At 39.0% G+C, this 26,118-nt stretch overlaps 1 protein-coding gene across 1 annotated transcript in view; it reads left to right on the top strand.

Moving 5' to 3' along the window:
* Sos1 (SOS Ras/Rac guanine nucleotide exchange factor 1) overlaps positions 1-26,118 on the top strand; it is a 92,876-nt gene that overhangs the window by 53,069 nt on the left and 13,689 nt on the right. The window contains exons 10-19 of the mRNA XM_036170480.1: positions 668-1,323; positions 10,631-10,712; positions 11,610-11,732; positions 11,957-12,060; positions 12,710-12,932; positions 14,252-14,371; positions 18,766-18,928; positions 20,149-20,266; positions 25,382-25,554; positions 25,758-25,874. Of these exons, the coding sequence (XP_036026373.1) occupies positions 668-1,323; positions 10,631-10,712; positions 11,610-11,732; positions 11,957-12,060; positions 12,710-12,932; positions 14,252-14,371; positions 18,766-18,928; positions 20,149-20,266; positions 25,382-25,554; positions 25,758-25,874 (1,879 nt within the window). The remainder of the gene's footprint in view (positions 1-667; positions 1,324-10,630; positions 10,713-11,609; positions 11,733-11,956; positions 12,061-12,709; positions 12,933-14,251; positions 14,372-18,765; positions 18,929-20,148; positions 20,267-25,381; positions 25,555-25,757; positions 25,875-26,118) is intronic.

A 26,118-nucleotide genomic window follows, 5' to 3' on the forward strand; every position in this document is an offset into this window, starting at 1 on the left:
GCCGTGGCATAAATCAGGGCCTTAGCTCCCTCCTCAAGGAAACAATGAGGAAAACGATGTGAGTGACAGCTTGGTCTTTCCCAGGAAGTGACATCAAAGCCAGGAGAATTTGTTATTGTTTGAAAAACCTTTCATATTTGTGCATTTTTCCCGCATACTCCCAGACAAGAGCTCCTGGGCAGCAGCTGGCGAGCTGAAGGAGACAGAGCAGTTCACGGGTAGATGCACCCCAGCGTCACTGTTCTGTCACCGTCAGACTAGAAGGTGTTCGCTAGTTTAGGGATATATAACCCGGGACATTAATTCAGGTAGCAGGTCTTCTGCTTTCTTATTTATAATGTGCTGTATGCTCTTTTCTCTCCGTCTTGTTCTTTAAAAATACTTACACTTTACTTTCATCTATTTTTTTAAACTGTATTGGGCTACTTTTTGATATCTGTCTTTCTAAATATTTAGTGCTCAGGCAGAAATGATCATTTTGTACCTGTATGTATATAGTTGGAGATCACTGTTATTTTCATGACTGTGTCGTGTGATCACATTAGTTAGGGAGTCAGTAGCAGCGTGCCAACGCTGTTTTAAGTCTGTTTTACCCACCGCCTTGTCAATTCTGCGTGAACCGTAGATCCTATCTCCGTGTACTAATAGTGTCTCTTCCTCCACCCAGTGAGTCTGCGTGTCGATTTTATAGCCAGCAAATGAAGGGAAAACAACTAGCAATCAAGAAAATGAACGAGATTCAGAAGAACATCGATGGTTGGGAGGGGAAAGACATTGGACAGTGTTGCAATGAGTTCATAATGGAAGGAACTCTTACACGCGTAGGAGCCAAACATGAGAGACACATATTTCTCTTCGATGGCTTAATGATTTGCTGTAGGTCCAACCATGGGCAGCCAAGACTTCCTGGTGCTAGCAATGCAGAATATCGTCTTAAAGAAAAGTTTTTTATGCGAAAGGTACAAATTAATGATAAAGATGACACCAGTGAATACAAACATGCTTTTGAAATAATTCTGAAAGATGGAAATAGTGTTATATTTTCTGCCAAGTCGGCTGAAGAGAAAAACAACTGGATGGCAGCCCTGATATCTTTGCAGTACCGGAGTACACTGGAGCGAATGCTTGATGTGACCATACTGCAGGAAGAGAAGGAGGAGCAGATGAGGCTGCCTAGTGCTGATGTGTACAGGTTTGCAGAACCAGACTCGGAGGAGAATATTCTGTTTGAAGAGAACGTGCTGCCCAAGGCTGGTATTCCAATTATCAAAGCAGGGACTGTGATTAAGCTGATCGAGAGGCTTACATACCATATGTATGCAGGTAAGAGACAGGAAATCTTTGATTGTCTTTCTCTGCTCAAGCTGATTGATTTGATGGGTGTATTATGATGCCTGAAATAGAAAACTAACAGCAGGCAAAGACTTCTGACAGAGAAGCTTTGGCTAAAACCATAACTCTATTTCTCTGAAGCCTTTTACTTCTTCTACCTTATTGACAACCATTATTTTAAACCTAGCCTCATAGTTACAAAGAGAAAGGTCACTAGTCTGAAGTTATCCAGTAAAAAGCAGTAGGAATAGGATGAAGCACCAACGTGAGTGTCTAAAAGTGTCTGCCCTGTGTTACTGCTTTTCTTATTCCATCACTGGGTTCCAAACTACGCGGATTTTAAATAGTCACCCATCGTCAGAATTGTGCTGCTGGCAAAAACATATACAGTAAGTATTGCCTTTTCTTAGTCTCCATTCCTATACGCATTTCGGAAATCTGGAAACCATTTTCAGTGTTTTGTTCTTAGTTGTTATCTATGCACACAGAAGACAGACCAGTCTGAACAACCTAGAAAGATGCTAGGCAGGATTCAATACAGCGGTTAAGAGGTAAAGGGCATATGTGAGTCATTTCATAGCTACCGACACTCAGCGGGATGCCTGGCCCTTGTCACGTCCTAGTGCTGTGCGGAGTAGACAGCTTTGAACTCACACTCTGTCCCAGTCCATGTCTCAGAACCATAGCTTTTCATCTCAAAAATTAACACCAAGAGAGCACCTTAGTGTGTTGTTGAAGATCATAAATGAAATACTGAATGTGAAAGCTATTTAAATTTAAATGCATATTTTCAAAAAATGTTTTTTCTTTAAAAGACATGTATGATTTAAAATCAGTATAAGTCATAATATGGTATTCTTAAATACTTACTTGTGAAAATTAAAATCTATCCCATACTTCTCATTTAAATATATTCCTATTTTGGGGAAATGTATGTTTCTGGGGAAAAATATTTTCCCTTTTTTTTTTTTTAAGTCCTATAAGCGGGTTCCCTGTTTCCTTTGGAAGGTGTCCAGGTACTCGTGAGATTAGGCTTTTAAATGGCCATTTGTTTATCATTTAACAAGGCTTTTCTGTTCCATTTAGTTAATATACAAGCAGAGCTTTATATGGCTGGGAACTACCAAAGGGAGAGAGGTTAAATTTGAGTAATACTTTTTATTAGTATTCTCAAACCACTATAATGCATGCCATTACCCACATTATGTCTGGGATATACAAGCTAGAGTTTAGTTTTGCTTTCAGTTATTTGGACTCTGAAGAGGTAGCTCTTTGAGGGCCTTTTCCATAGTCAGTCGATAGCATGTACTATTACTAATCATCCAAAGATGAGTTTCACCATGATTTGGCTTCTCTGAACACGTATTATTCAGTGGTAGGTGAACAGTAGCTGAGACATGTTGAATAATAATAAGAGAAGCCTCATTTGGGGTTCTAGTTTTACTGTAAATTGTCACCTAGAAATGTCTATACTCGATGTGTTTATTACTCAAAAATTAAAAAATGTATATTAGAAAGAAAATTTAAGCTACTCTATAGTTATGTAAAAGATAAATAGGCTTTCTTTTAACATATAAAGCTGATTTTATGAATTACAGTTTTCAGTAATTTTATGACCTATCTATTCACTTGATCTTTATCAAGTATACTATTTAAAATTATAGCTAGGCGGCGTTGGTGCACGCCTTTAATCCCAGTACTTGGGTGGCAGAGGCAGGTAGATCTCTGTGAGTTCAAGGCCAGCCTGGGCTACAGAGTGAGTTCCAGCAGGAAAGGCTCCAAAGCTACACAAGAGAAACCCTGTCTCGAAAAAACAAAAACAAAAAAACAAAAAAGAAAGAATACCAATAATTAAAAATACTTTAACAACCCAAAATTTGTGGATTTAAAATACTCAAATTTTTGACAGTAAAAGTTCAAGTTGTTTACCTTGCCACATTGTCTTTGTTTTTAAATCCTTGCAAATTTAAAATCTGTTCATTTTATCCTCAATAGTTTGTTTTTTAAGAAAGGGACAAAACAAAAACCATAGAAGTCACAACAAAAAATTAAGAAATACTTAATTTCCCTACAGCACAGTCAGCAAGGAGCTCTGGAACCTCAGTAGAGCAAACGCTTCTCTTTTCTAGAAATGTCCGCTGTCACTGACTTCTACATTCTGAAATCTACAGTCTGTTTATATATTCCTGTACATTTTTAACTGATGTATTTAACAGAATTAATTTATGACTAGCAGTTATACGCTCCAACGAAGTTTGTTTTTTTGGTTGTTTTTTTTTTTAATGAGTACATGTCAGTAAGCTAATAGGTTTTATGTGGTCTGGTAGCTTTCATTCCTTATGTGTTCAATGCTGCTACAGTTCATTTCTGTCATGATATTATCACTTACATTTGACTTATTAACTTACAGCTTTTGCATAAAGTAGTATTTTCTATGGTCTTTCTTAATGTAACACTTAAATTTCTAACTTAGTACAATTTTGATGAAGTTAAGTTTACTGGAATTTAACTTAATGACACGATTCTACTTTTTTTTTAAAGATTTTTAAATTTTTATGTGTACATCTATATACCATGTGTGTACAGTGCCGGTGGAGTCCAGAAGTGTCAGGTTCCCTGGGATTCAAACCCAGGTCCTCTGCAAGAGCAGACAGTGCTCTTAACTTCTGAGTCACCTCTCCAGCCCGGTTTACTTTTTAAAGCTAAAAAAAAATTTTTTTAAATCCTTCTAGTATTAAAAAAAGTATCTTGTAACTAAGTTTTTGACATCTTTTGTCCTGTTTTGAAATTTAATTGACTGTTTTATATTATGTGACAGGTATAACTGGAATCCACCAGCAACTTTGATGAGTTCTGAGCTTGATGTACATGAAATTAGTGTTACTAGCTGTACTTTGATGGCTGCTTCCTGAAGTCTTTACTTGCAGTATAGAACTTTTTAATAGACCAACTACTCTATAGAGTCCGTTCTTGATTATAACCGGCAGTGTAGAGTGTGCTTTCGATAGATACTCATGGATTTTTAAGACATACAAGCCTCCTCCAATGACAACAGATACAGTTACTACTTGTCTTGATATAAACATTAGTTTGTTGTTACCTTTTATTCAGTCTCCCCAAATAAAAGGGGGATTTTGGATTTGGTTAGTTGGTTATTAGGTGTTTTTGTTGGAGAACATGCAGTACAGGTTGTGGCTTACACCAAAACAAGCTAAAATTAGTAACTCACTCTTTTTATTATGTAGTGAAAGGCACTGTATATAATACATGAGGAAATTTAATTAGCAATGTAACACAGCACTTAGATATCATGTAAATTATTATGAGTTGCTCAGACATACTAATAAACAGAAGAGGAAACTGGCTTACATATGATTAGCTCAGGTTTAACTTGGCTCCAGCTGGCTTGATTTTTCAAATGTTACAACAGTCAATTAAAAATGAGGGCTACACACCTTTAGTGCCAGGAGCTGTCTACACCCTCAGTGTATAAACAAAAGCCCAAGACCCCCAAGAGTTGTTTAATTTGCTAGAAATCCTATCAGTAATTCCAGAATGAAGCCTAGAAATTAACTGCTTTATTCAGCAGAATATATGTCCATTTCCCACTGACACTTTCAAACTGAGTTTTAAAAAGTTATTTTAATATGATAACACTTTTAAAAAGTTACACATGATTAAGAAAAGAAACAAATGGAGTTTTAATTACTCATGATGGTTATTCATTTGGGACATATACAGATATATTATGAAGAGATATGGTTTTCTCATTGAAATAGGTATAAGTTCTGAGTCTTGTGATGTGTAGATTTGCGTGCAGTTAGATCCTATCCATCTCTCATCCCTGAGCATGAAAACTATTCCAGATCCTATCCATCTCTCATCCCTGAGCATGAAAACTATTCCATCACTGGCCTGTACCCTTAGCTCCATCGTTTTATTGACTTTTCTGTGTTACTGAGGGAGGACAGGTAGCCAGGCTGGTGTGAAGTTCATCAGCCCCCGAGTGTTGGGTTCCAGGTGTTTGCTACCAGGTGTTTTCCTGACAAAGCCCCGTCACTGGGCTGTCAGACCAGCTCGTTCTGTAACTGGAAAGCTTTCTGGAAAAATGCATTTCTCTCGGGGTGAGTTAGGACATGGGGAACATCCACGGATAATGACAGTCTGATGTAGTCTAACTTACAGCTTCTCTTTCCTCCTGAATTCTGGAAGGAGACTACTCCGTTGGGTGGGTTATTTTAAGTTTGGCAGTGCTACAGAGAGACAGTTTCCTTACCCTAGAGTTAGCAACCACCAAGTAGGGTCACAAGGGGAAGGGGGCAGGAAGTTCATTTCTTAGAGCTGCTGGAGACAATGAAATGCAGCCAGTTATGAGCCAAAGCAGCACTGGTAGGAAAATGGTTGGTGGCAGTGTATTAGTCTGGTTGTATGTGGTAGAAAGTGGGGTACCACTGAGGCAAGGATAATGACAATGTAGAACACACATACGTGTGGAGAAATGTTTTGTTTATGTGGGCAACTTCTTTTGTCAAAGAAGGGAGTTGAGAAAACTTAAGATTTTTTTTTTTTATGGACTTCCTGCTATCTCTGCACTCATACATCAAATGTTCAAAATTCCCCCATAGTTTGAGTCTGTCTTCTGTGAGTTCAGTTCAGACGCTTCAGCTTTAAAGACTGGACAAGTTTTGATCTATGGAGCAGTGCCCTTCTATTTTTAAACCCTGATTTTTTTTAAGTGTTTGTGCGTCAGCATAGCGTCTGTTTCCTTTTTTAAGGAATTCAAAAGTGATTGTTTATAAGTCCTTGCTGAGGAGCTTATTGTTTCTTGAGGTTTTAAATGGCTGTATTAAAAGGGAGTATTATCACATGAGCAGACATCCTGATTAACAGTGTTCCACTATGGTGGATGGGGGATGGGTGCTCTTCATAAATAGATTTGTAATGTAATAAATATTTCATAAATCTTATGACCTTGCCATATTAAATGCCAAGTGTTAAGGACAGAAGAAGGAGAACTGGTGACCTAAAAATCTAATATGCTATATTCTGAACACTGGATATACTGTAGATATAGTGGAAGTTCAGAGGATTTTGAAAAATATGTACCAAATGACAAAGAATCATCTAGGGGTAGGGTCAGCTAGAAGGCCAGCAAAAAATAGTAGCCATAGTCTGGGGATGTAGCTCAGTTGATTGAATGCTTGCCTAGCATTCATGAAGCCCTTGGTTCAATCCCCAGCATGCACCTCATAAACTGGTGCCGGCCCATGTCTGTCATCTCTGCCTCTAGCACTCAGGAGGGTGAGGCAGGAGGATTAGATGTTCAAAGTCATCCTCAGCTACATAGTAAGTCCTGGGTAAATCTGAGATACATGAGACCCCATCTCAGAAAACAAAACAAAAAATACAAAAATAACTACAGATTATTGTTGAAGAAACATGGACCTATGCCAAGAACTTGAGACCAACTCAGTAGGTATCTGTCTAAAGAAGGTGTGGCCAGGAGGAGACAGAGAAACTACAAACATGGCAGGAAGAGGTAGGAAGAACGTTAGCCTGGTGGGTTGGAAAACTGTAGGGTTATGTCTGAGTAACAGGTCTCTAGAGTAGCCTCTGCTTACACACGGGAGGAGAATTTCAAATCAGGCTGCTTTTTATTAGTGAATATTTGTTATGCTTATACCTTAAAGCCAAACTCTGCCTGACTTTCTTGGTTTTATGTTTGTCTCCTGTTTCTGAAATACCGTGTCAGAATATGAGTAGGTCCATAACTGTGCCACAAGCAAACAGCAGTGTATCAGTTCCTATCACTGCCTGTGAAATGGAAGAGATGAGCCGAGCGGTGGTGGCGAACGCCTTTAATCCCAGCACTTGGGAGGCAAAGCCAGGCGGATCTCTGTGAGTTTGAGGCCAGCCTGGACTACATAGTGAGTTCCAGGAAAGGCACAAAGCTACACAGAGAAACCCTGTCTCGAAAAACCAAAAAAAAAAAAAAAACCAAAAAAAAAAAAAAGACGGTACTTTATTGTCTTAGGAAGTTATATAATCTGTCCTATTGCTGAGGCTTTTTTAAAATATCAGATTAACTTAGTTCTTTGCATTGTCTGTCATAAAGATAAAGGTCTCCTGTGATTGATGTGACATAGCATGTGTTTGAGTCATTGAGATGGAGAAATCAATGCAACAGAAACAAAAATAGCTTCTGCAATATGCATGTGTAGCTTTTCTGTATAAAATTTCAAAATACAGGTTAGTCCTCTCAAAATAAGTTTGTTATTCATTAGGAATGTTTCATTGCTTTAGATTAGAAATAATTCTGTGTGTGTGTGTGTGCACAAGTGTGCATGCATATTAAAACCAGCATGGGAATATGGGTAGCTTTTTATTCTTTTTTTTTTTCTTTTTAAGTGCTTAAGCCTTGCCAGTTTTCTTAGAGTATTTTAATTCTTCCACATATACTCCAGCTTCCCGTTTTGGCAAGGCTGCTTTCAGCTTCCAGCCAAGATAAGAACAAATTAAGTTTCAGTCACGTTAGACCACACCTCAGCGGTGGTTACTGTGGGGTAAAAGCCTCTCTGACAGTGTCTTAGGAAGAACAGCTGCTGCTTCCTAACCAGACTGCTCATTTCCAGTGACTTCTGGTGCCTCTGACCACCTTAGCAGTTACAACTGCATTCTGATGTAGTTATTTATATGAACTTCTATGATGGTTCTGTTTTGAGATCTCACAGCTAGGTAAGGCTTATGGGAATCCTTTGATCTGGGGGAAACAGCATCAGAGCTGGAATCACATGGCCATGTTCTCTTATGTAGTTGTCCTGACCTACTCTCCTCCCAGAAACTGTGCGACAGAATGTAGGATGTTATGTGATGATGTGGTCCCATCTGACTGATGTAGCATGGAGGCAGAGCATGCCTTTCCCAGTATAAGCATGTTCCTGAAGTAAAGAAATGGCTCAAGGAAAAGCAAAGTGTTTTAAAATAGGAAGACCCCACTTTAAGAAACGTCGTACTTTTCTTATACATACTTTAACTCACTTGGCACTTGCTTCTCTTCTGTCTGAAACCCAAGGCTTTTAGCCTGATGTTGGGTGGCATTTGAAAAAAAGTATTTCTGAATGTGGATGTTAGATCGTCAGCCTGAAATAAACGTATGTTTTGAGGAGTAGTGGGTTCACACTCTCAATGTGGACCATAGCCCATAGATGCTCAGAGACCTCATCTAGGATACACAGCTCTCTCCAGCAGGGACAGCCGAGCATCCCAACTGTGGCTGCCCTGTGGCTTCCTGAACACATGCTATTTTGAGAAGCCTCACCTTACAAATAGATTTGCAGAACAGGAAGAAGGTTCTTGGAAGGGAGGGTTGTGATGGAACCGATAAATATCTCTGTTTTAAAATCTCGTACAGCCTTCTGTTTTTAAATCTTTTCTTCTGGATGAGACATTAGTCTTTAACTGAGGATCTCTGTAACTGAAGACAAACAATAAAATACCAACAGAAAGGAAATTATTAAAAGATTTTATGTACTTAAAATACTTTTATCAGTAACCGCTCTAGCTTTAGGAGATATAAACTAAAGATGGAACATTAAATAAAACCAAAAATTTTTTTAGCTGGAGGCATAGTCACATATGCCTATAATCCCAGCATTTGGGAGACTAAAACAGGAAGATTGTGTGTTCAAGGGCCTGCCTCAAAGCAAAAACCTCCCACAATAATATCTTTTTGTTCTATGAATTTTTCTTCAAATTGAAAAAAATATTAAATATATAAGTATTTTCAACTCAGGGCTGTTTGATAGTTAAATCAGATCATTATCTTGATGATAATGTATACCAACAGATTGGATCAGAGTTGTAGCTTGTCATAAATCCATGAATGCCTTTGAGATAAAAAGTTACTATGTGATCTTTTAGGGTGCTTTTTAGAATCAACTTAGGTAGAAATTTTCTAAATATGCACTAATTCCACTAACCCTTGTCCTAATAAAAAACTTCTTATATAACTTTGGTCAACAATGTCTAGGTGTTTACTGCCATCACAATTCACCATGTCTGTGATGTAAACAGGGAGTGTTCCCACGAAAGACTCAAGTTAACTGATGGGCTCCCTTCATTTAAAAATGTAGGACTAAGTGTGGGTGGACCCTAATAAAATCTGAGTTGTAGAAGTGAGTGGGTTTTTTGAAACTGTCTTACTCTGTATCTCTGGCTGGCCTTGAACTTGCAGAGATCTGCCTGCCTCTGCCTGAAAGTAAAGGCCCATGCCATCACACCCAGAGTGAGTGTTGAGAAAGGGACATTCCCTTCTTTATGCACAAGACAGGCTGGGAGAATACTGTCAAGGAAAGATCGGAGGAGTCCAGCCTGAACTCCTGATCGGACTCAGTGGGCCTCCATTTCATTCCATAGAGATGCGCACACCAAGCAGGCCTGGAAGAAAGCTCAGAGCCTCCTGCTCTTGTGACTGAGCGTCAGTGTAACCACTTCCAATGAGAGGGTTGCAGAGATAAAAACAAGAGGTTTTACAATTTATTATCTCTACGTTCACACATGTTCATGAAGTGTGGCACAAACAAGCTGTGTGTGCGTGTGTGTGTGTGTGTGTGTGTGTGTGTGTGTGTGTGTATGTGTGTGTATCAGAGGACAGCTTTTGGGATGTGATGACCCTGAATTCAGGGTCATCAAGCCTGTGTAGTGAAGGGCTTTTTACCTGCTCTTTTAATAGCTTACAGGGGTTTGAAACTTTTTTTTTTTTTTTTTTTTTTAGCAGTTATAAATAAGGCCTCTGGCAATTGAGACCATCTAAAAACTATAGAGCTTCCCCTACTACTCTGTAAGATTGAGTTTCTAGTTCTTTGCTCTGTTAACATGACCTATAGGAAGTCATTAAACTGATGTCAGGAAGTGCGTGCGTAGGTCATTGCTACTGCCATATCTACAAGGTAGATGAACTAACAGATGACACCTTGCCATCTTGGTAGCAAACGGGAACCGAGTTCAAGTCCTGCCCTTGCCTTTTCCCCTTGCACATTCCTTTGCCAATGAGACATTTGAGACAGGACAAGAAATCAGTTGATTATACTTTACAGTCATTGTTTTGTTTTTGTTTTTCTAAAGCCACTGCTTTAGGAAGAGCTGAAGCTAGAAATAGGGTGCAAAGTGCAAAGCTGTCTAAACGGGGTACAATACTTGGGAACTTTTAAGACTGAGTCTTTGATCACTTTTGAAACTGAAAATAATAATTTTAATCATTGTTTATATGAGACTTTAATACTTTTGCTTTTCTTCTTAGATCCCAATTTTGTTCGGACATTTCTTACAACATACAGATCCTTTTGCAAACCTCAAGAACTGCTGAGTCTCATAATAGAACGGTCTGTCGATTTTAAATGTTTAAAGTCTTTGATTCCGAAAGGATTAAGATTCATGTTTCTCATAAATGTGTCAAGCTTATTGTAGTTGATTGAACTCTTAAGATAAAACTATATGCTTTACAAAAACATGCTAACTTTGATTATTTAAGTAATTTCTCTTTTTTTCATTGATTTAGTATTTAAAACTCTAATTTTTCAGGGTTTAGGCTGCACTGGGGATTGAACTATGGGCCTTTGGTTCAATCTAAGCAGTATTCCCAGCCCAAACTAATTAAGTTAAAGAACTATATACATATGTATGATGTAGACTCTAGGCTGGACATATGCCTGTAATCTAAGAATTTGGGAGGTAAAGGCAGGAGGATCAGTTCAAGGTCATCTTTGAGTAGACACAGGGAGTTTAAAGCTACCCTGAACCATATGAAACCATGTCTATAAAGTAACGGGACACTTTGCTTCACACGTTCTAAACAAATTTTCAAACATATTGAATAAAGTGGATCTTATTAGTGAGCAAATGCTTTTACCAAGGAGCATGGTTTTCATCTACCCAAAGAGCAATCAAATTTCAAGCATTAGTCAGCCTTAAAATTATGGCTACTGATTTTAATCTACAGACTGAAAATGAACATTAGACCCATTTGTTTTAGATTTTACTTGTGTTTTATTTTGCTTCTAGTTAGTTTTAGGTCTGCTGGCAATATTAACTTCTTTTTAAAAAATATTAGCCTTTACATTATAAAAGCCTTACGGATTTTTACTGATGTGTATATCTGTAGTAATTTTTTATTATTTATATTTATAATAATAATTTTATATTATTCTCTTGATTGTACTGATAAGTATCAATAAAAGTTTATGGACCTGGATTTGATATCATATTTTCATTCATGTTAGATTTGAGATTCCAGAGCCGGAGCCAACAGAAGCTGACCGAATAGCTATAGAGAATGGGGCCCAGCCTCTGAGTGCAGAGCTGAAGAGGTTCAGGAAGGAATACATCCAGCCTGTACAGCTGCGGTAAGTAGTAGAGACAGGGGTGGCTTCTCACATGGGAGGTTCAGAGTGGATGTGGTCAAGAACTGTCCCAGGCAAGGTGGAGGGAAGCAAACAGAGGATTAACTAAGAGTCTCACCTGAGTTCTGGCGGGCTCTAGGAGACTGTTCACTTGGTAAGAGCTGCTCTTACTTCATATGTGCACTCAATGTGAGACCTCACGTAACCCAGTTGTGTTAATGCCGCAGAGTGTTAAATGTGTGTCGGCACTGGGTGGAGCACCACTTTTATGACTTTGAAAGAGATGCAGACCTTTTACAAAGACTGGAGGAATTTATTGGAACCGTAAGAGGTATGTTTTTTTAATTTCCTACTTGTATATGTGATAAAATTACCAATGTGATTACCCTCAATTGATACCATTATATATAGCTGGTTTGAAAATGTTAAACTTTCTCATCAAACATCATTTCGGTTGGGTGTGGTTGTGCACACACCTTTAATCCCAGCACTCGAGCAGAGGCAGGTGGATCTCTGATTGCCAGGATAGCCAGGGCTACAGTAGTGACAGCCTGTCTCAAAAACCAGAACAATAACAAAACACCTAATTGGGTTATAAAATACAATGTTAATGACATATGAATGTGTGTAATTTACTTTTATTAACCTTTTAGTTTGCATGAAATATACTTTGGCTGGAAGGATTATAAAAATAGTATTTTAAACTAAGGTTCAAAATGGTGGAGGTGAAAAATAAAATTACTTTTTACATTCATTTAGTAAAGGCCTAGATATATGTCCAACTATTAGCAATTAGTAACTATTAGTTGGACCTGTCTGGAGAAGGAGGGAAGGAAGAGGGGGAGGGGAACTCTTCGTATTTACTTTGCACATTTGAACTTTATAGTAATGATTTATTCGTGTATCACTTGTATTACTTTAAACATTTTTTTAAATAAAGTATTAAAGATTATTTAAATGTTTGTTAAAATGTATTTCAGGTAAAGCAATGAAAAAATGGGTGGAATCCATCACTAAGATAATCCAAAGGAAAAAAATTGCAAGAGACAATGGCCCAGGTCATAACATTACATTTCAGAGTTCACCTCCCACAGTTGAGTGGCACATAAGCAGACCTGGGCATATAGAGACTTTTGACTTGCTCACCTTACACCCAATAGAAATTGCTCGACAACTCACTTTACTTGAATCAGATCTATACAGGTATGTTGTTCAACATTCAAGCTGAGAAGTTATTTCAAGAGTTCATTTTAAAATGGAATACATTGTCTTTTAGGGGTGTCTTGAGATGTCAGTGAGATGGTATATGATAGATTTGTAGCATGAGGGCACAGCAGACAGCTCTGGTCTTTTTGTCCCCTTGGTCACCCTTGACCTACTTGACTTGGTGCTCTTTCTGCAGTGACCCCTGCTTGGTAAGCTCGGTTCAGATCCCGGCAGTACCAATTGTTGACCTAAGTGTCTTTGTGTAACTCTGACCTTCTGCTTGGTTCCCGCAAGGAAAGAGACTGTACTAACTTGTAGGACTGTGAGGTTCCAGTGTATGCCCGAGGCATCTCACAGGCTGAACACAACACAGGACCATAGGAACTACTGCTGTGTTAAAGTTACGTCACGGCCAGTTATAGCCCTGTATAGTTGAATGTTGTTCATCAGTGAAACTATCTGAAAATATGATTCTGGTTTTAAATTCGACTTAAAATCTCAAAGTATTATCACTAAATGAGAAAAGGAGCTAAATCTATAAATTCTTCCACCTAAGTATATCATGGTCTCCAAATGTTGATTAGAATTTTAAATTTCATTTTCAGAGACTATTTTGCAGGATGGTTTTTCTTTTCTACCCACCTTAAAAGAAAAAACAAAAACATCAACAAAACAAACCAGAAATGAATTTTAGTACTTGCTATACCCTCATTGGTTACTTATTAGATACTATTTAAATAACCACCTACCATCCTAAGTTAGTAAATACTATATATTTTTTAAAGATTTATTTATTATGCATACAGTGTTCTGCCTGCATGTATTCCTGCAGGCCAGAAGACAGTACCAGTGCTTTTAACGTCTGAGCCATCTCTCCAGTCCATCCACCCCCCCCCCCCCACCCCCCTCCCGTAAATAATATTTATAAGTGCTAAGAAAGACATTATGTAAAAGTATGCAGTAAATATAGAGCCACTGTGGTGATATCTGCTATAATGCCGATACTCAGGAGGCAGAGGATTGCCATGGGTTCCAGGCCAGCTGGGCTAGAGAGTAGGAACCTAGCCAGGGCTACATAGGAAGACAGTATCTTTAAAAATAAATAAATGAGCAAGCAATAAATGCATTATGCCAAGAGTATCTACCAAAATATTTTAAATCTGAAAACATAAAAGAAAAAAATTGTAAATATCTTGTTTTCACCATCTTTCTGTTGGTGGAAGAAGAACACTCATATAAGTAGTTTAGTTTTTTTCTTACATAATAAATGTACTGAAGGGGAGATGTGATGTGGCATTTTATGTTGATAATTTTAGAGCTGTGCAGCCATCAGAATTAGTTGGAAGTGTGTGGACAAAAGAAGATAAGGAAATTAATTCTCCCAACCTTCTGAAGATGATACGGCACACTACCAACCTCACTCTATGGTTTGAAAAGTAAGTGCTGTTGACATTTTTGTTTGTAGCAATGGTTAGGCTATGAATTACGGGGCTATTTTGTTTCTCTGTGTCACATGTCTTTTCTTCTTTCATTCCTTTTCTTGTGCACTGAATATTTTCCTGATGTGCATGCATCTTAGTCTCATTAATATTTCAGTTTCTAATGGTTGCTTGTAGCTAACCACATGCATCTCCTTGAGCAGAGGGGCTGCAGATTGGGGCTGCAGATTGGGGCTGCAGATTGGGGCTGCAGATTGAGGCTGCAGATTGGGGCTGCAGATTGGTGCAGCTTCATTCCAGCAGACAGATGCCTTCCCCATGTGTCTAGCTCCTCCCCTTCCTGCAGTTTGGATATATACCTTATTAATGGTGCAAATTCAGTAGTGCATCCTTCCAATGACTACGTTGCTGTCTGCTATCACCACCTTAACCTTGAATGGTGCTTTCATCCTCCTTTTGTTTTGCTGTGGGCAGGGTATTACATTTTTGTACTATAGACCCAAAAGTACATCCATACCCATTAAATCAGTTGCTTTTTAAACCAGGTAAGAGAAAAAATGAGGGAAAAATGGGCATTTGGAGTGTTTTTATTATTCTATAATTACCTTTCCTGATGTTCTTGTGTAGATTCATACCACTGGTTTTCAGCCTGAAGAGAACTTCCTTTAGTGATCTTATGCAGTGGGTCAGTAGCAACAGATATGCAGGGTTGAAATACTCCGCCCTTAGTTTTGAACACTAGCTCTGTCTTCAAATGGGTTCATCTCTACTATTGAGCTCTCCAGTTTTTCATTTCCGAGATTCCATTTGGTTCTTTCTGTCATTTTTACTGCATTCATGATCCTCTTTCTAGATACATGTTGTCATGATACCTTCCTTATCATCTTTACTGCTGTCTTTCAGTTCTGTGAACACACTCTTGGATAGTAACTTTGAAATCTTTCTGTTAATGTGACATCTGGTCACTCCCACAGGCAGCGTCTGCTTCCTGCTTTTATTCCAGTGTTTCAGTAATACTTTCGGTTTCTTTATATACTTCATAGTAGATACAGCAATTTTCAGTTCTGCTCTCTGCCTTCTACTGCTTTTTTCTTTGCTACTTAAATGTGAGGTGAACTAACCAGGTTAGAGCTGGGGATGCCATAGTCGCTTTGGGAAGACAGGTTCTGGGGTGGCTAATATCCACTCCTCCCAGACTGCACACTCCAAGCCGTGAAAGGTTGAACTACCAATTGCGGTGTTCACTCTCGTTGTGAACAGTTCCCTGGTAGCACAAACTGCTGTGCAGAATAAGTCAGTGAAATTCTGGCTTCCTGGAAGGTAAAGTTTCTAAGGTCCTTAATCAAGTGATACTCGCTCTAACTCCAGGAGGAGATTCCTTCCCTCTTCAACTGTCTTCCTGGTTCTCTTGAGCAGACTAGATAATGCACAGTTGAGGCTGTATATCTTCCTAGTTTCTCCAGATTTCTTCTCAGGTGCCTTTCATGACAACTCCATTGCTCCTGAACATGTCTTTAGGTTTAAATGTCCACCCTTTGTTGTAAATGGTAAGTGATTAAGAGATAGTGTTGGAAATAGTTCTGGAGAGGAGAGAATTACAAGCCCTTTCTAATGTAAGAGCTTAAGGTGAAGAGGCAGGAATCGTACTGTGGCTTCAGGTCCCCTTAACCACCTTTGGGCATGGAACCACTGTATCAGGAGCCAGACAAAGAGCTATTTTCTCAAAGTTCTAATTACCTACAGCCTCAGCCCATAGGTTAGCATCTTCACAGCTGAAATATTAAATATTAAAAACTAAAATAAATACTAAACTGCGCCGGGCAGTGGTGGTGCACCTTTAATCCCAGCACTCGGGAGGCAGAGCCAGGCAGATCTCTGTGAGTTCGAGGCCAGCCTGGTTTACAGAGTGAGATCCAGGACAGGCACCAAAACTACACAGAGAAACCCTGTCTCCAAAAAACAAAAACAAAACAAACAAACAACAACAAAACACCCCACTAAACTGCACTCAGATAATGAAGTCCTGCTCCTCAGGGTAGGAATCTAACAACTACCTCTCCCTAAAAGTCCCGAGCTGTAAGTAGGTGCTCTTCACTACAACATCTGGAGTGGATTCTCCAGAGGAAGGGAGGCGAGGAAGAACAGTCTTAGTTGAAATAGCCCACTCTCTTCTTCACAGAATTTTTTATAGATTTTCCCAGACAGACAATTTCTCATTGGCAGCTTGTTCTTAGGGCCATCTCCAGAGACACTGGAGTACTATGAGTCGGGGTGGGTAGGTGTAGTTTGTTTTAATCATTTCACTGGAGTATTACAGAACCAAGAAATGGATGCGTTTTTATAACTGGGGACAAGAGAGGGACCTTAACTTTGTATATTGGCTATTATTTTTCTGAGTAAAGGCAATGCATTTTGTAGAGATGTGATTGATTTCCACAGATCGTACTGGGAGTATAAGAACAGGCAGCATATAAAACAGACTGGATGAAGGCCTGAAGTGGTCCAAGTGACATGAAAAGAGAGAGTTCGTTTATATTGTCAGAGACAGTATTCCTCTAAGAAGGAAAACTAGAATTTTCTCCTAAAATGTTGCTCCCTGATTTTATTTTAAAGTTGATATAGTTCATTTACAGAAGTTTTTTGTTTGTTTGTTTGTTTTTTAACCATAGTAACTGTAACATGTCACACTGGGAAGGAGAAATATAACTAATGAGATATAGAGCACTGTCCCTGGCCTTTCCCTGGACTGTTGTAGGGAAAGCGGCCGGTCCTTTCCTCCTTAGTGGGACAGGTTGTTTACTGCCCTCGGTGCTGCCGAGCTGCAAGGCCAGGAGCCATGGAAACGTAAGCAGTGCGGGCGATCTTCATTTGTACTCAGTAATCAAACCAGTTCAGGATATAAGTCAGACCTGATTGTGTGTTTCTAATTATTTACCTAATCAGCTAGCCAGAATATACTTGTATAGAATTCTTTAAATATATAAATAAACATGTTATGTTTAATTGATAATAAGCAGTTTATTTTGATGGTTTCAAGTATAGTGGTTTTATTCTTAGTATTATGTTAGCCTCATCAAGAAATAATACAATCTGTGGCTTTATATTTTAAAAGTTTAGTAAGATAATTTAGTTTTGTACTTAATTTTTCTTAGATTATAAACTATTAATATCACTGAAAACTAGATTTAATTTTTTAATGACAAATTATTAATAAGTTCTCTCAAATAGAAACAGAAAGTAAATGTTCAATCAAATAATTTTTTTATGGGTGTGTGTGTGTGGGGGGGGGTCTCACTCTGCAGCCCAGGCTGCAGTCCAGGGTCCCTGTGTGCGTGTGTGTGTGGGGGGGGGGGTCTCACTCTGCAGCCCAGGCTGCAGTCCTGGGGTCCCTGTGTGTGTGTGAGGGGGTCTCACTCTGCAGCCCAGGCTGCAGTCCTGGGTCCCTGTGTCCTGCAGGCTGATGGGTGGCAGCCCTGCCATAGTCATCCTAGTGTTAGGGTTTGCACTGCTCATCACCCACACTTAGCTGGCTTTTAACTATTTGGGAAAATAACAATGTAACACATATTAATATTTTATCTTATTCTGTATAATAAACTAATATATAGATTCTCAATATGTCAAAACAAAATGCTCTTTTTTTTTTTTTAAGTTGTTTCTAGGTAGTATGTTTTGTTTGCTTTTTGTTCTGGGGAATTGAACCCAGAGCCTAATGCATAGTATACACTATATCAATGGCTATCTCTCTTGCCATTTTTTTTTTTAATTTTAGTAAAATATTTCAACTGACTTTGCAATATACTAATGGTTATCTTAAGAGCAATTTCTACAATCATTGCCAATTATTTCTATATATTAGACATCGAAATTAAGCTGGATATGGTGATGTATACTTATAAGCTGTCACTCAGCCATCAGTCAGAAGGCTGAGGCAGAAATATTACCAGTTCCAGGCCAACTTGGGCTACATAACAAGGCTTTGTTTGGGCAAACACAGAAATGAATCACTGAAATAGGAATGTGTATACACATACACAAAGGAAGCAAAATTCTAGAATACACATTGCTAGAGCACACCTAAAAGACAAAGATTCACACACATTCAATAAGATCTTGGTTATTCTAATACTGGTAAATAGAGGATGTATTAAAACATTGGAGATGGTTGTCTGACTATAGTAGTCTGGATGTCAGAAAAAAAGAGTTCCATGCTCCACTAGAAGCCTGCCTTTCTCTGCAGTCTCCTATCAGCCCAGTGCATCACTGTAAAAGCCTTTTCTGTAGTCACACAGAAGCCACACAGGCACTCTCTAGATTACTGTTTTCATTAAAACTTTCTGAATCATAGCTTTTTGGGAAAATTCAAAATTTTAATTCTTTTCAATTTCTAGATGTATTGTAGAAACAGAAAATTTAGAAGAAAGAGTAGCTGTAGTGAGTCGAATAATTGAGATTCTACAAGTCTTTCAAGAGCTAAACAATTTCAATGGTGTCCTTGAAGTTGTCAGCGCCATGAACTCGTCACCTGTCTACAGGCTAGACCACACATTTGAGGTAGGTTGTACCTGCGTTTGAGATGAACTTGCACTGCTTAGTGTGACAGTAGGAATCTGCATGACATGGCCCCTGTATTCTGAGCACCTGTGATTATCAGCGTAAGACTGTACTAAAGGGGGCCATCAGCACGGTGTCATGGAAGCTGAGGAGGGGATTCTAAGGCCCTATCTCTTCCACAGGGTATACCTAGTTAGTGGTTGCTGAGAGAGCGAGAGACACCTTTCAGTGGTGAGGTCCGTGTTACATAAACAATCTCACCCATGCTCCTGTAAGCTCCCCTGATGGACTCAGCAGATCATGGGGACGCGACAGCAGAAGGGAAGACTGGTTGGGAAGCGGAAGGGCTCCAGGGGAGGAGGGCTGGCCAGAGGGGCTGTATGTAGGCGAGTGGGGTCAAAATGCAATGTAGACATGTATGGAAATGCCATAATTAAGTCTGCCATTGTGTATAATTATGATATAATTATGATACTTAATATTTAAATGCCTCATTTGTTTTTCCAATAATAGGTTAAAATATAGACTTACCTAAATTTCATAATGAATGGTTTCTCTTTTAAAATTAAGTGTTCCCATTCAGTCATAGGTTCCAACTTGTTAGAAGAAAAAAACATTCATCATTTTATATTCTTAATTTTGTGTGTGCACACACTCAGGTGTCTACCACGGGCACATGTGGAGGTCAAAAGGATTTTGTGAAGTAGATTCTCTCCTACCATCTTAATGGTGTTCTGGGATCGGACTCAGATCACCAGGCTTATGCAGCAAGTGCCTTTATCTGCTGAGTGAGCTTGCTGACCTACATTCAGTAGTTGATTTGTCATACTCAACTAACAGTCACATATATTATATGAGGGGTGGCAAGATATACTATACCATGCACATTTCTAAGTTTGTACTAAAGTGTATGAGAAAGGCTTTAAAAGAAAAAAGAAAAACAGCATTAACCAGGCCTTTAATCCCACCACTTGAGAGGGAGAGGCAGGTGGATCTCCATGAGTTTGAGGCCAGCTTGACCTACATAGTGAGTTCCAACCTGGCCAGGAATACACAGTGAGAGCTTGTCTCAAAAAAATATAACTTAAAAAATAAAAACATTACTAACATTCTTGGACTTGAACTGATATGAATGGGCCATAATGGTTAGTTGGGTATTTTTTGGCAAGATTTGCAATCCATTGTACAACTGAGGCCTCCTAATTTTTTTTTTATTATAGCAAATACCAAGTAGACAAAAGAAAATTTTAGAGGAAGCTCATGAGTTGAGTGAAGATCATTATAAGAAATATTTGGCAAAACTCAGGTCTATTAATCCACCATGTGTGCCTTTCTTTGGTAAGTATTTCTTCCTAATTTTTATTGTGCTTCTGGATAAAACATGGCATTTTATTAAATGAGTATAGAAAATAGCACCTGAATCCCTTCAGAATTTTTCTGTTAAGACTTTAAAAAAATCAAATCTATTATAGGTTGAACATCCTAAATGTAAAAGTCTACAATGTTCAAAACAATTGAAACATGTTTCAGTAATACCACGTGGAAAATCCTGTCTCTGACCTTGTTCCAGGGTCACAGCCAACATATCAGTTCACTGCAAACCCTGCCAGATAAACTTCAGCTGACAGGCGTGGTGGCACACACGAGTGTGAGTCCAGCCTGGGCTACAGAGCAAGCCCCTATCTGAAAACAAACAAAATGCATCCAACATTTAGGCCGTAGATGTAAGGCAAGTGAGTAAATGAATTTTCTCTTTAGACCTGGAACTCACACCCAGGATGATATCCACAAACACTCCATAGGTAGAGCAAGGCCGACCCCTCCGCCTGCCATCAGCTGTGACGTCAGGCCTGTCTTTGTAGTCTTGGAACCCTGTATTATTTGTCACTGCAGCCCAGTGTGCACTCCTGGTGGCTAGGATACCAGATGTGCACCACTGTGACTTGCCTTGTAGTTAATGTTGATAAAGTAGAAGAAACATGACCCTATCACTCATTTGTATTTAATCATTTAACAAAACATATGTCTAGATGTTCAGTGTCTGTGCCTTTGAGACAGTAACTCAGCACATTAGGATTTTACCAGCCCCCTTCTCTCCCTCCTTTGCACTGGAGGGTGAATGCCTTTCTTCCCTTCAAGACTGACTCTCCCATCTGAATTTATTGCTTCTGTTGGGTAGAGACTGCAGACTGGATCTTCAGTCTGTTGCCTTCTTGGAGATTCCTTTTCTTCCACAGTTACTTATTCCCCACATTATGTATTTTCAGTATTTTTTCATGCCCCACCCCTACCCTATACTTTTTCTCCCTCTTCAGTGCTAGGGATGGACCTCAGAGCTTGTACTCAGGCAAATGCTCTTTCTGCTGGGGCTGTTTACACCCAGCTCTTGAATCAGCCTCTCCCTGCCCATGTACATGCTCTGGTAAGCCTTCTTCTGAAGGTTAGTAGAAATTGATCTCTCTTATGTTTGACTTCTTCACTATTTGGCAAATTTTCTCCTAACATTATGTTTATCTATGGTTTTTTCCTATGGAGTTTTAAGCTGTACATAGGACAATGGTAATCCTGATATTTTCTTCAATGTATCTATTTTCTTATATTTTATTGTTGCAGCTTTATAACTAAATATTTTTATATTTGCTTGGTTTTCATTGTTTTTTGGATGTTTGGTTTTTTGAAACAAAAGTTTCTCTCTGTAGCCTTGGCTGCCCTGGAACTCACTCTATAGACTAGGCTGGCCTCAAACTCATAGAGATCTGCCGTTATCTGCCTCCTGAGTACTGAGATTAAAGGTGTGTGCCACCATGCCTGGCCTGCTTGTGGTCTTTTTGATGTGTAGATTGTATGTAATTGCATGCTATGTATATTAACTTTTTTGCCATATCATCTAAAGTATATTTTATACTTTCAATAATCTTCTTACATAATCATTTACAGTGGCTGCATGCTGTCCATAAAGTGAATGTGACTATTTCATCATTACCCTGCGACTCAATGTATTATTTCTAGTATGTCAACAGATCCACTGACATACTCTGGAGTGACGTAGGGATAAGGAAAACAGAATACTGTGACATAATAACGAAGAAGGGTGGGCTTAACTTTTGGCCACTGCCTTTCCTTACCTTCCTAGCAGTAAAAGGTGACTCAGGGTTCTGGGTCCCCCGGCAGTTTGTTCACACTTTGATGCACATACCTCTACAATATAATGTTCTGCTTACAGCATAGTAGCTTAGTTTTTTGCTCTTTCAAATGAGCAAAACTCTGGAGAGTATCTTGTCTATTCTTAGCACCTAACCATGGGCCGGACACATGGAGGCATTCAACAGATGTTTTTTGAGTGAATGAAAGAACCATATTATTCAGAACAAAAGATCATTTGGCCACTTAGACCACTATTTGATAGACATGCAGTCACATTTAGATCTCCACATGCATACACACATACACAAACATATGTATCTTTCTTAAAGAATCAAACTGGGGCTGGAGAGATGGTTCAACAGTTAAGAGCACTGACTTTTCTTCCAGAGGACACAGACAGGTTCAAGTCCTAGTACCCACATGATGGTTCTAACTGTCTGTAACCAACAGGTACCAGGCATGCACTTGGTGCACAGACATACATGCAGGCAAAATACACATTAAATAAAGTAAAATAAAAAGAATTAAGCTTCCTAGTATAGAATATTGAGGTCTCTGTCATATGTGAATATATACAAATGTTCTTATAATTAAAAAGTCACATGCTTAAACATTTATTTATATAGATACAAAGTTTGGACAGTACTACCATGACTATATTCATTTGGCATTTATCAGGCATAAATACTTTTCCAACTTTTATCCTGAGATTTTTTTCCCAAGTGCTACTTGTATTTTTATAGCTTCATTCAAGTGTTTGTTTGTTTGTTTATAACACCTGTGAACATCTTATTTTCCCATATGGCCCCTGTACCACTTCTTCAGTCACCTAAGCTCAGAGCCTTCCTGCTATGCCCTGCCCCTGTCTAAATCAGAAAAGTTGTTCTAAAATTTTTCTGGGGAAGGGAGATGTGCATGTGCGCGCGTGTGTGCGTGCGTGTGTGTGTGTGTGTGTGTGTGTGTGTGTGTGTGTGTGTGTGTGTGTAGGGGTACTCTCAGAGGCCAAGAGAGGGTGTCAGATTCCCTGAGACCATAGTTAAAGGTGGTCAGGAGTCATCTGACATGGGTACTGGGAACCAGACTTGAGTCTTGTCAAAGAAAAGCAAGACCACATAACTAACGGAGCCAACTCTCCAGTCCAGGTCTACTAAATTCTTCAAGAGTGCACCTCTTAAATTCTTAATGCCCTCTACTGTCTCCAGCCACACAAAGTATTACAGCTTGTGTATTGCTCTTCTTTGGCATTCAGTGCAGCTAGTAATCCTAGTATGCAAAGATGTTTCTACTCATTATTCCTAGAGGAAAGTTGGCCTTTTTTCTTCTTCAAGACAGACTCCTTGCGTCATCTAAGATGGCCTGATATCCCTGCATCACTAGGCCCAGAATGAAAGTTAAACTTAACCGAAGACATTCACAATCTGAGTACAAACATTCGAACAGAGACTAGTCTGGAGACTTGATTTTGGCTGTCATTGAATATGCACACTCTTAAGGGTACGTCTGTTACAAAGCACAAGAACCTATGCTTACTACAATACATATAGTAACTATTTTATGAACATACCTTGAAGAGTGGCCTTGGTGCTGAGAACAGACAAGTAAATCATCTGCCCAAACTGAACAGACATTGATGTCAGTCTTACTTTATTATTGCTGACTTTTTAATGACTGGCTTGAGTCATTTCATCTTTTAAAGAATGTGACCCAAAAAACTTGCAGTATTTAGGGCTGGTGAGCTGGCAGTGCTTCCTGCTGCTAATCCTGACAACCTGAGTTCAATCCTGGGACTCACATGGAAGAGAACCATCTGCATGCGTGCATGCTCACACACACACACACACACACACTTACTTTAAAAATAAAAGTAAAAATGACATTATTTAGAAGTACTCCTCTACTGCTAAGCATTAGAACTAGTGATCTTGTCTATCTAACATCCTTCCAGTCTTCTTTAACTCCACACACTCAGTACACACACCCTTAGGCTCTGACCATGAACCACCCACCAGCTCTGAGGGTCATGTCGCTGTCCTCTCTTAGTTCTGCCCATGAATCTCTCAGCTCCCTTCTGAGAGTTCACTCAATGATCCTTCTTCTAACTCCAACAACTCAAGGCAGGGTGAGGCCCTCCATAGTGCTCTCACGGCATTGGGAACATTACTACCTGCACAGCTTTTCCTAATTCAGTACCTGCAAAACTGTACCATAGTGCCCCGTCTTGAAAGCACAGGGTTTTCTGACATCAGCCCACTCCCTGCGCTGTACTTTCATCTGCAGTACCTAATGTAGTAACTAGCATCCAGCAGAAAGGCTGTACATGATATTCAGTGAATGAACTCAGGGTCCCACACATTGTGCTCTGGCCCTCCTCTCAGAAAAGCAGTGTGTAATCTGGGAGGGAGGTTATTCGATGTCAATAGGCAGCTCCAGCCGACACTAGCGGACAGTTTCTTTTTGGTCAAGCCTAGTCTAATTGCCATATAAACTCCTCTGTGTCTCCATTTGGAGGTGAAGAGCAGGTGCAGAGAGACTAAGGCAGTGATGGAGGATAGCACAGGGAGAAAGTCACGGAGCTGGCTCTGGAACCTTGGTGCCAGGAAGAAAGGGAACAGAGGGCTGGCTCAGAGCTCAAGTAGGACTGGGTGTAGCTCAGTTGGTTCAATCCCTGGCACCGAGTAAACCAAGGATGGTGATGTGTGCCTGTAATCCCAGGGCTCAAGAGTTGAAGCCAGAAGGGTAAGTTCAGAGTCATCCTCAGCCACGTAACAAGTTTGAGGCCAGCCATATCACCTGGTGCTCTAAAATATGCACAAATGACATGTCACCCTATGCTTGAGAGACTTGAAGCCCTTCCGACATTTCCATAAGACAGCCTGTTCAAACGTGATCACCTCCAAATAGTGAGACTAAGAATTGAATAGACAGAAAAATATAATCTTGTGAGTTGACGGTTTCCCCTCCCCTTTGGGCAATACTATGCATCAATGACAACATTGTTAAGTTTCTTTACTAAAAGTTTCCTTTTACAGTCATGTAATGGTGGTTTGAAGAGTATGGGAGACTGGTCATTCTTTCTTTAAATAAGAAATCTATTTCTGAAACTTGATCTCCTTTTCCTTGAATATATATAAAATGTAAGTTTTTTACAGGAAGATTTAAAACAGTCACTGAGCAAGCTATTTTTCATAGACTAGAAATCTAGGCCTTAGTTCTTTAGTTATTATGACTGCATAAATCCCTGCAGTTAATGAGAAAGAAAAAAAACTTCTTCCTTCTTTACCCGTGAAGTAATTTTATGGTCTGTTGTAGGAATTTATCTCACTAATATCTTGAAAACAGAAGAAGGCAACCCTGAGGTTCTGAAAAGACACGGGAAAGAGCTCATCAACTTCAGCAAACGGAGGAAAGTGGCAGAGATAACAGGAGAGATCCAGCAGTACCAAAACCAGCCTTATTGTTTACGGGTCGAGGCAGATATCAAAGTAAGTTGAAGCATGTGAGGATCCCTAGCTCTGAGCAACTTTACACAATGCCCCAGAAGGGCCAAGTTTATTTTGTAGAGAAGAAAAGGGAAAATAAAACTTGGGATATAAGAAAATTTGAATTATTGACGAAGCTATTTTCATGAATTTGAAATCTGATTAAGAATATTTAATACTAATAATTTTTTTTATATTTATTTTAGAGGTTCTTTGAAAACTTGAATCCAATGGGAAACAGCATGGAGAAAGAATTCACAGACTATCTTTTCAACAAATCCCTTGAAATAGAACCACGGAACCCTAAGCCTCTCCCAAGATTTGTAAGCATTCATATATTCGCATATATTCCATACCATGTGTTGTGTAGATCATTTTTTTGTGAGAGCATTTAGGGATGAGGTATAAATGTGATGGTTAAAGGTAATTAATAAGAATAATCAGGAATACCCCACTTTGTTTCAAATAAATGAACATTAATATTAATTTCAATAAATTCTCATATGATTTAATAAGTGTAAGCAAATTTATCGTTTGCTACTTTTAGTTTTAACAAAAGTTATAATT

This window comes from Onychomys torridus, chromosome 21 (genome assembly GCF_903995425.1).
Source record: "Onychomys torridus chromosome 21, mOncTor1.1, whole genome shotgun sequence".
Classification (NCBI taxonomy): Eukaryota; Metazoa; Chordata; class Mammalia; order Rodentia; family Cricetidae; genus Onychomys; species Onychomys torridus.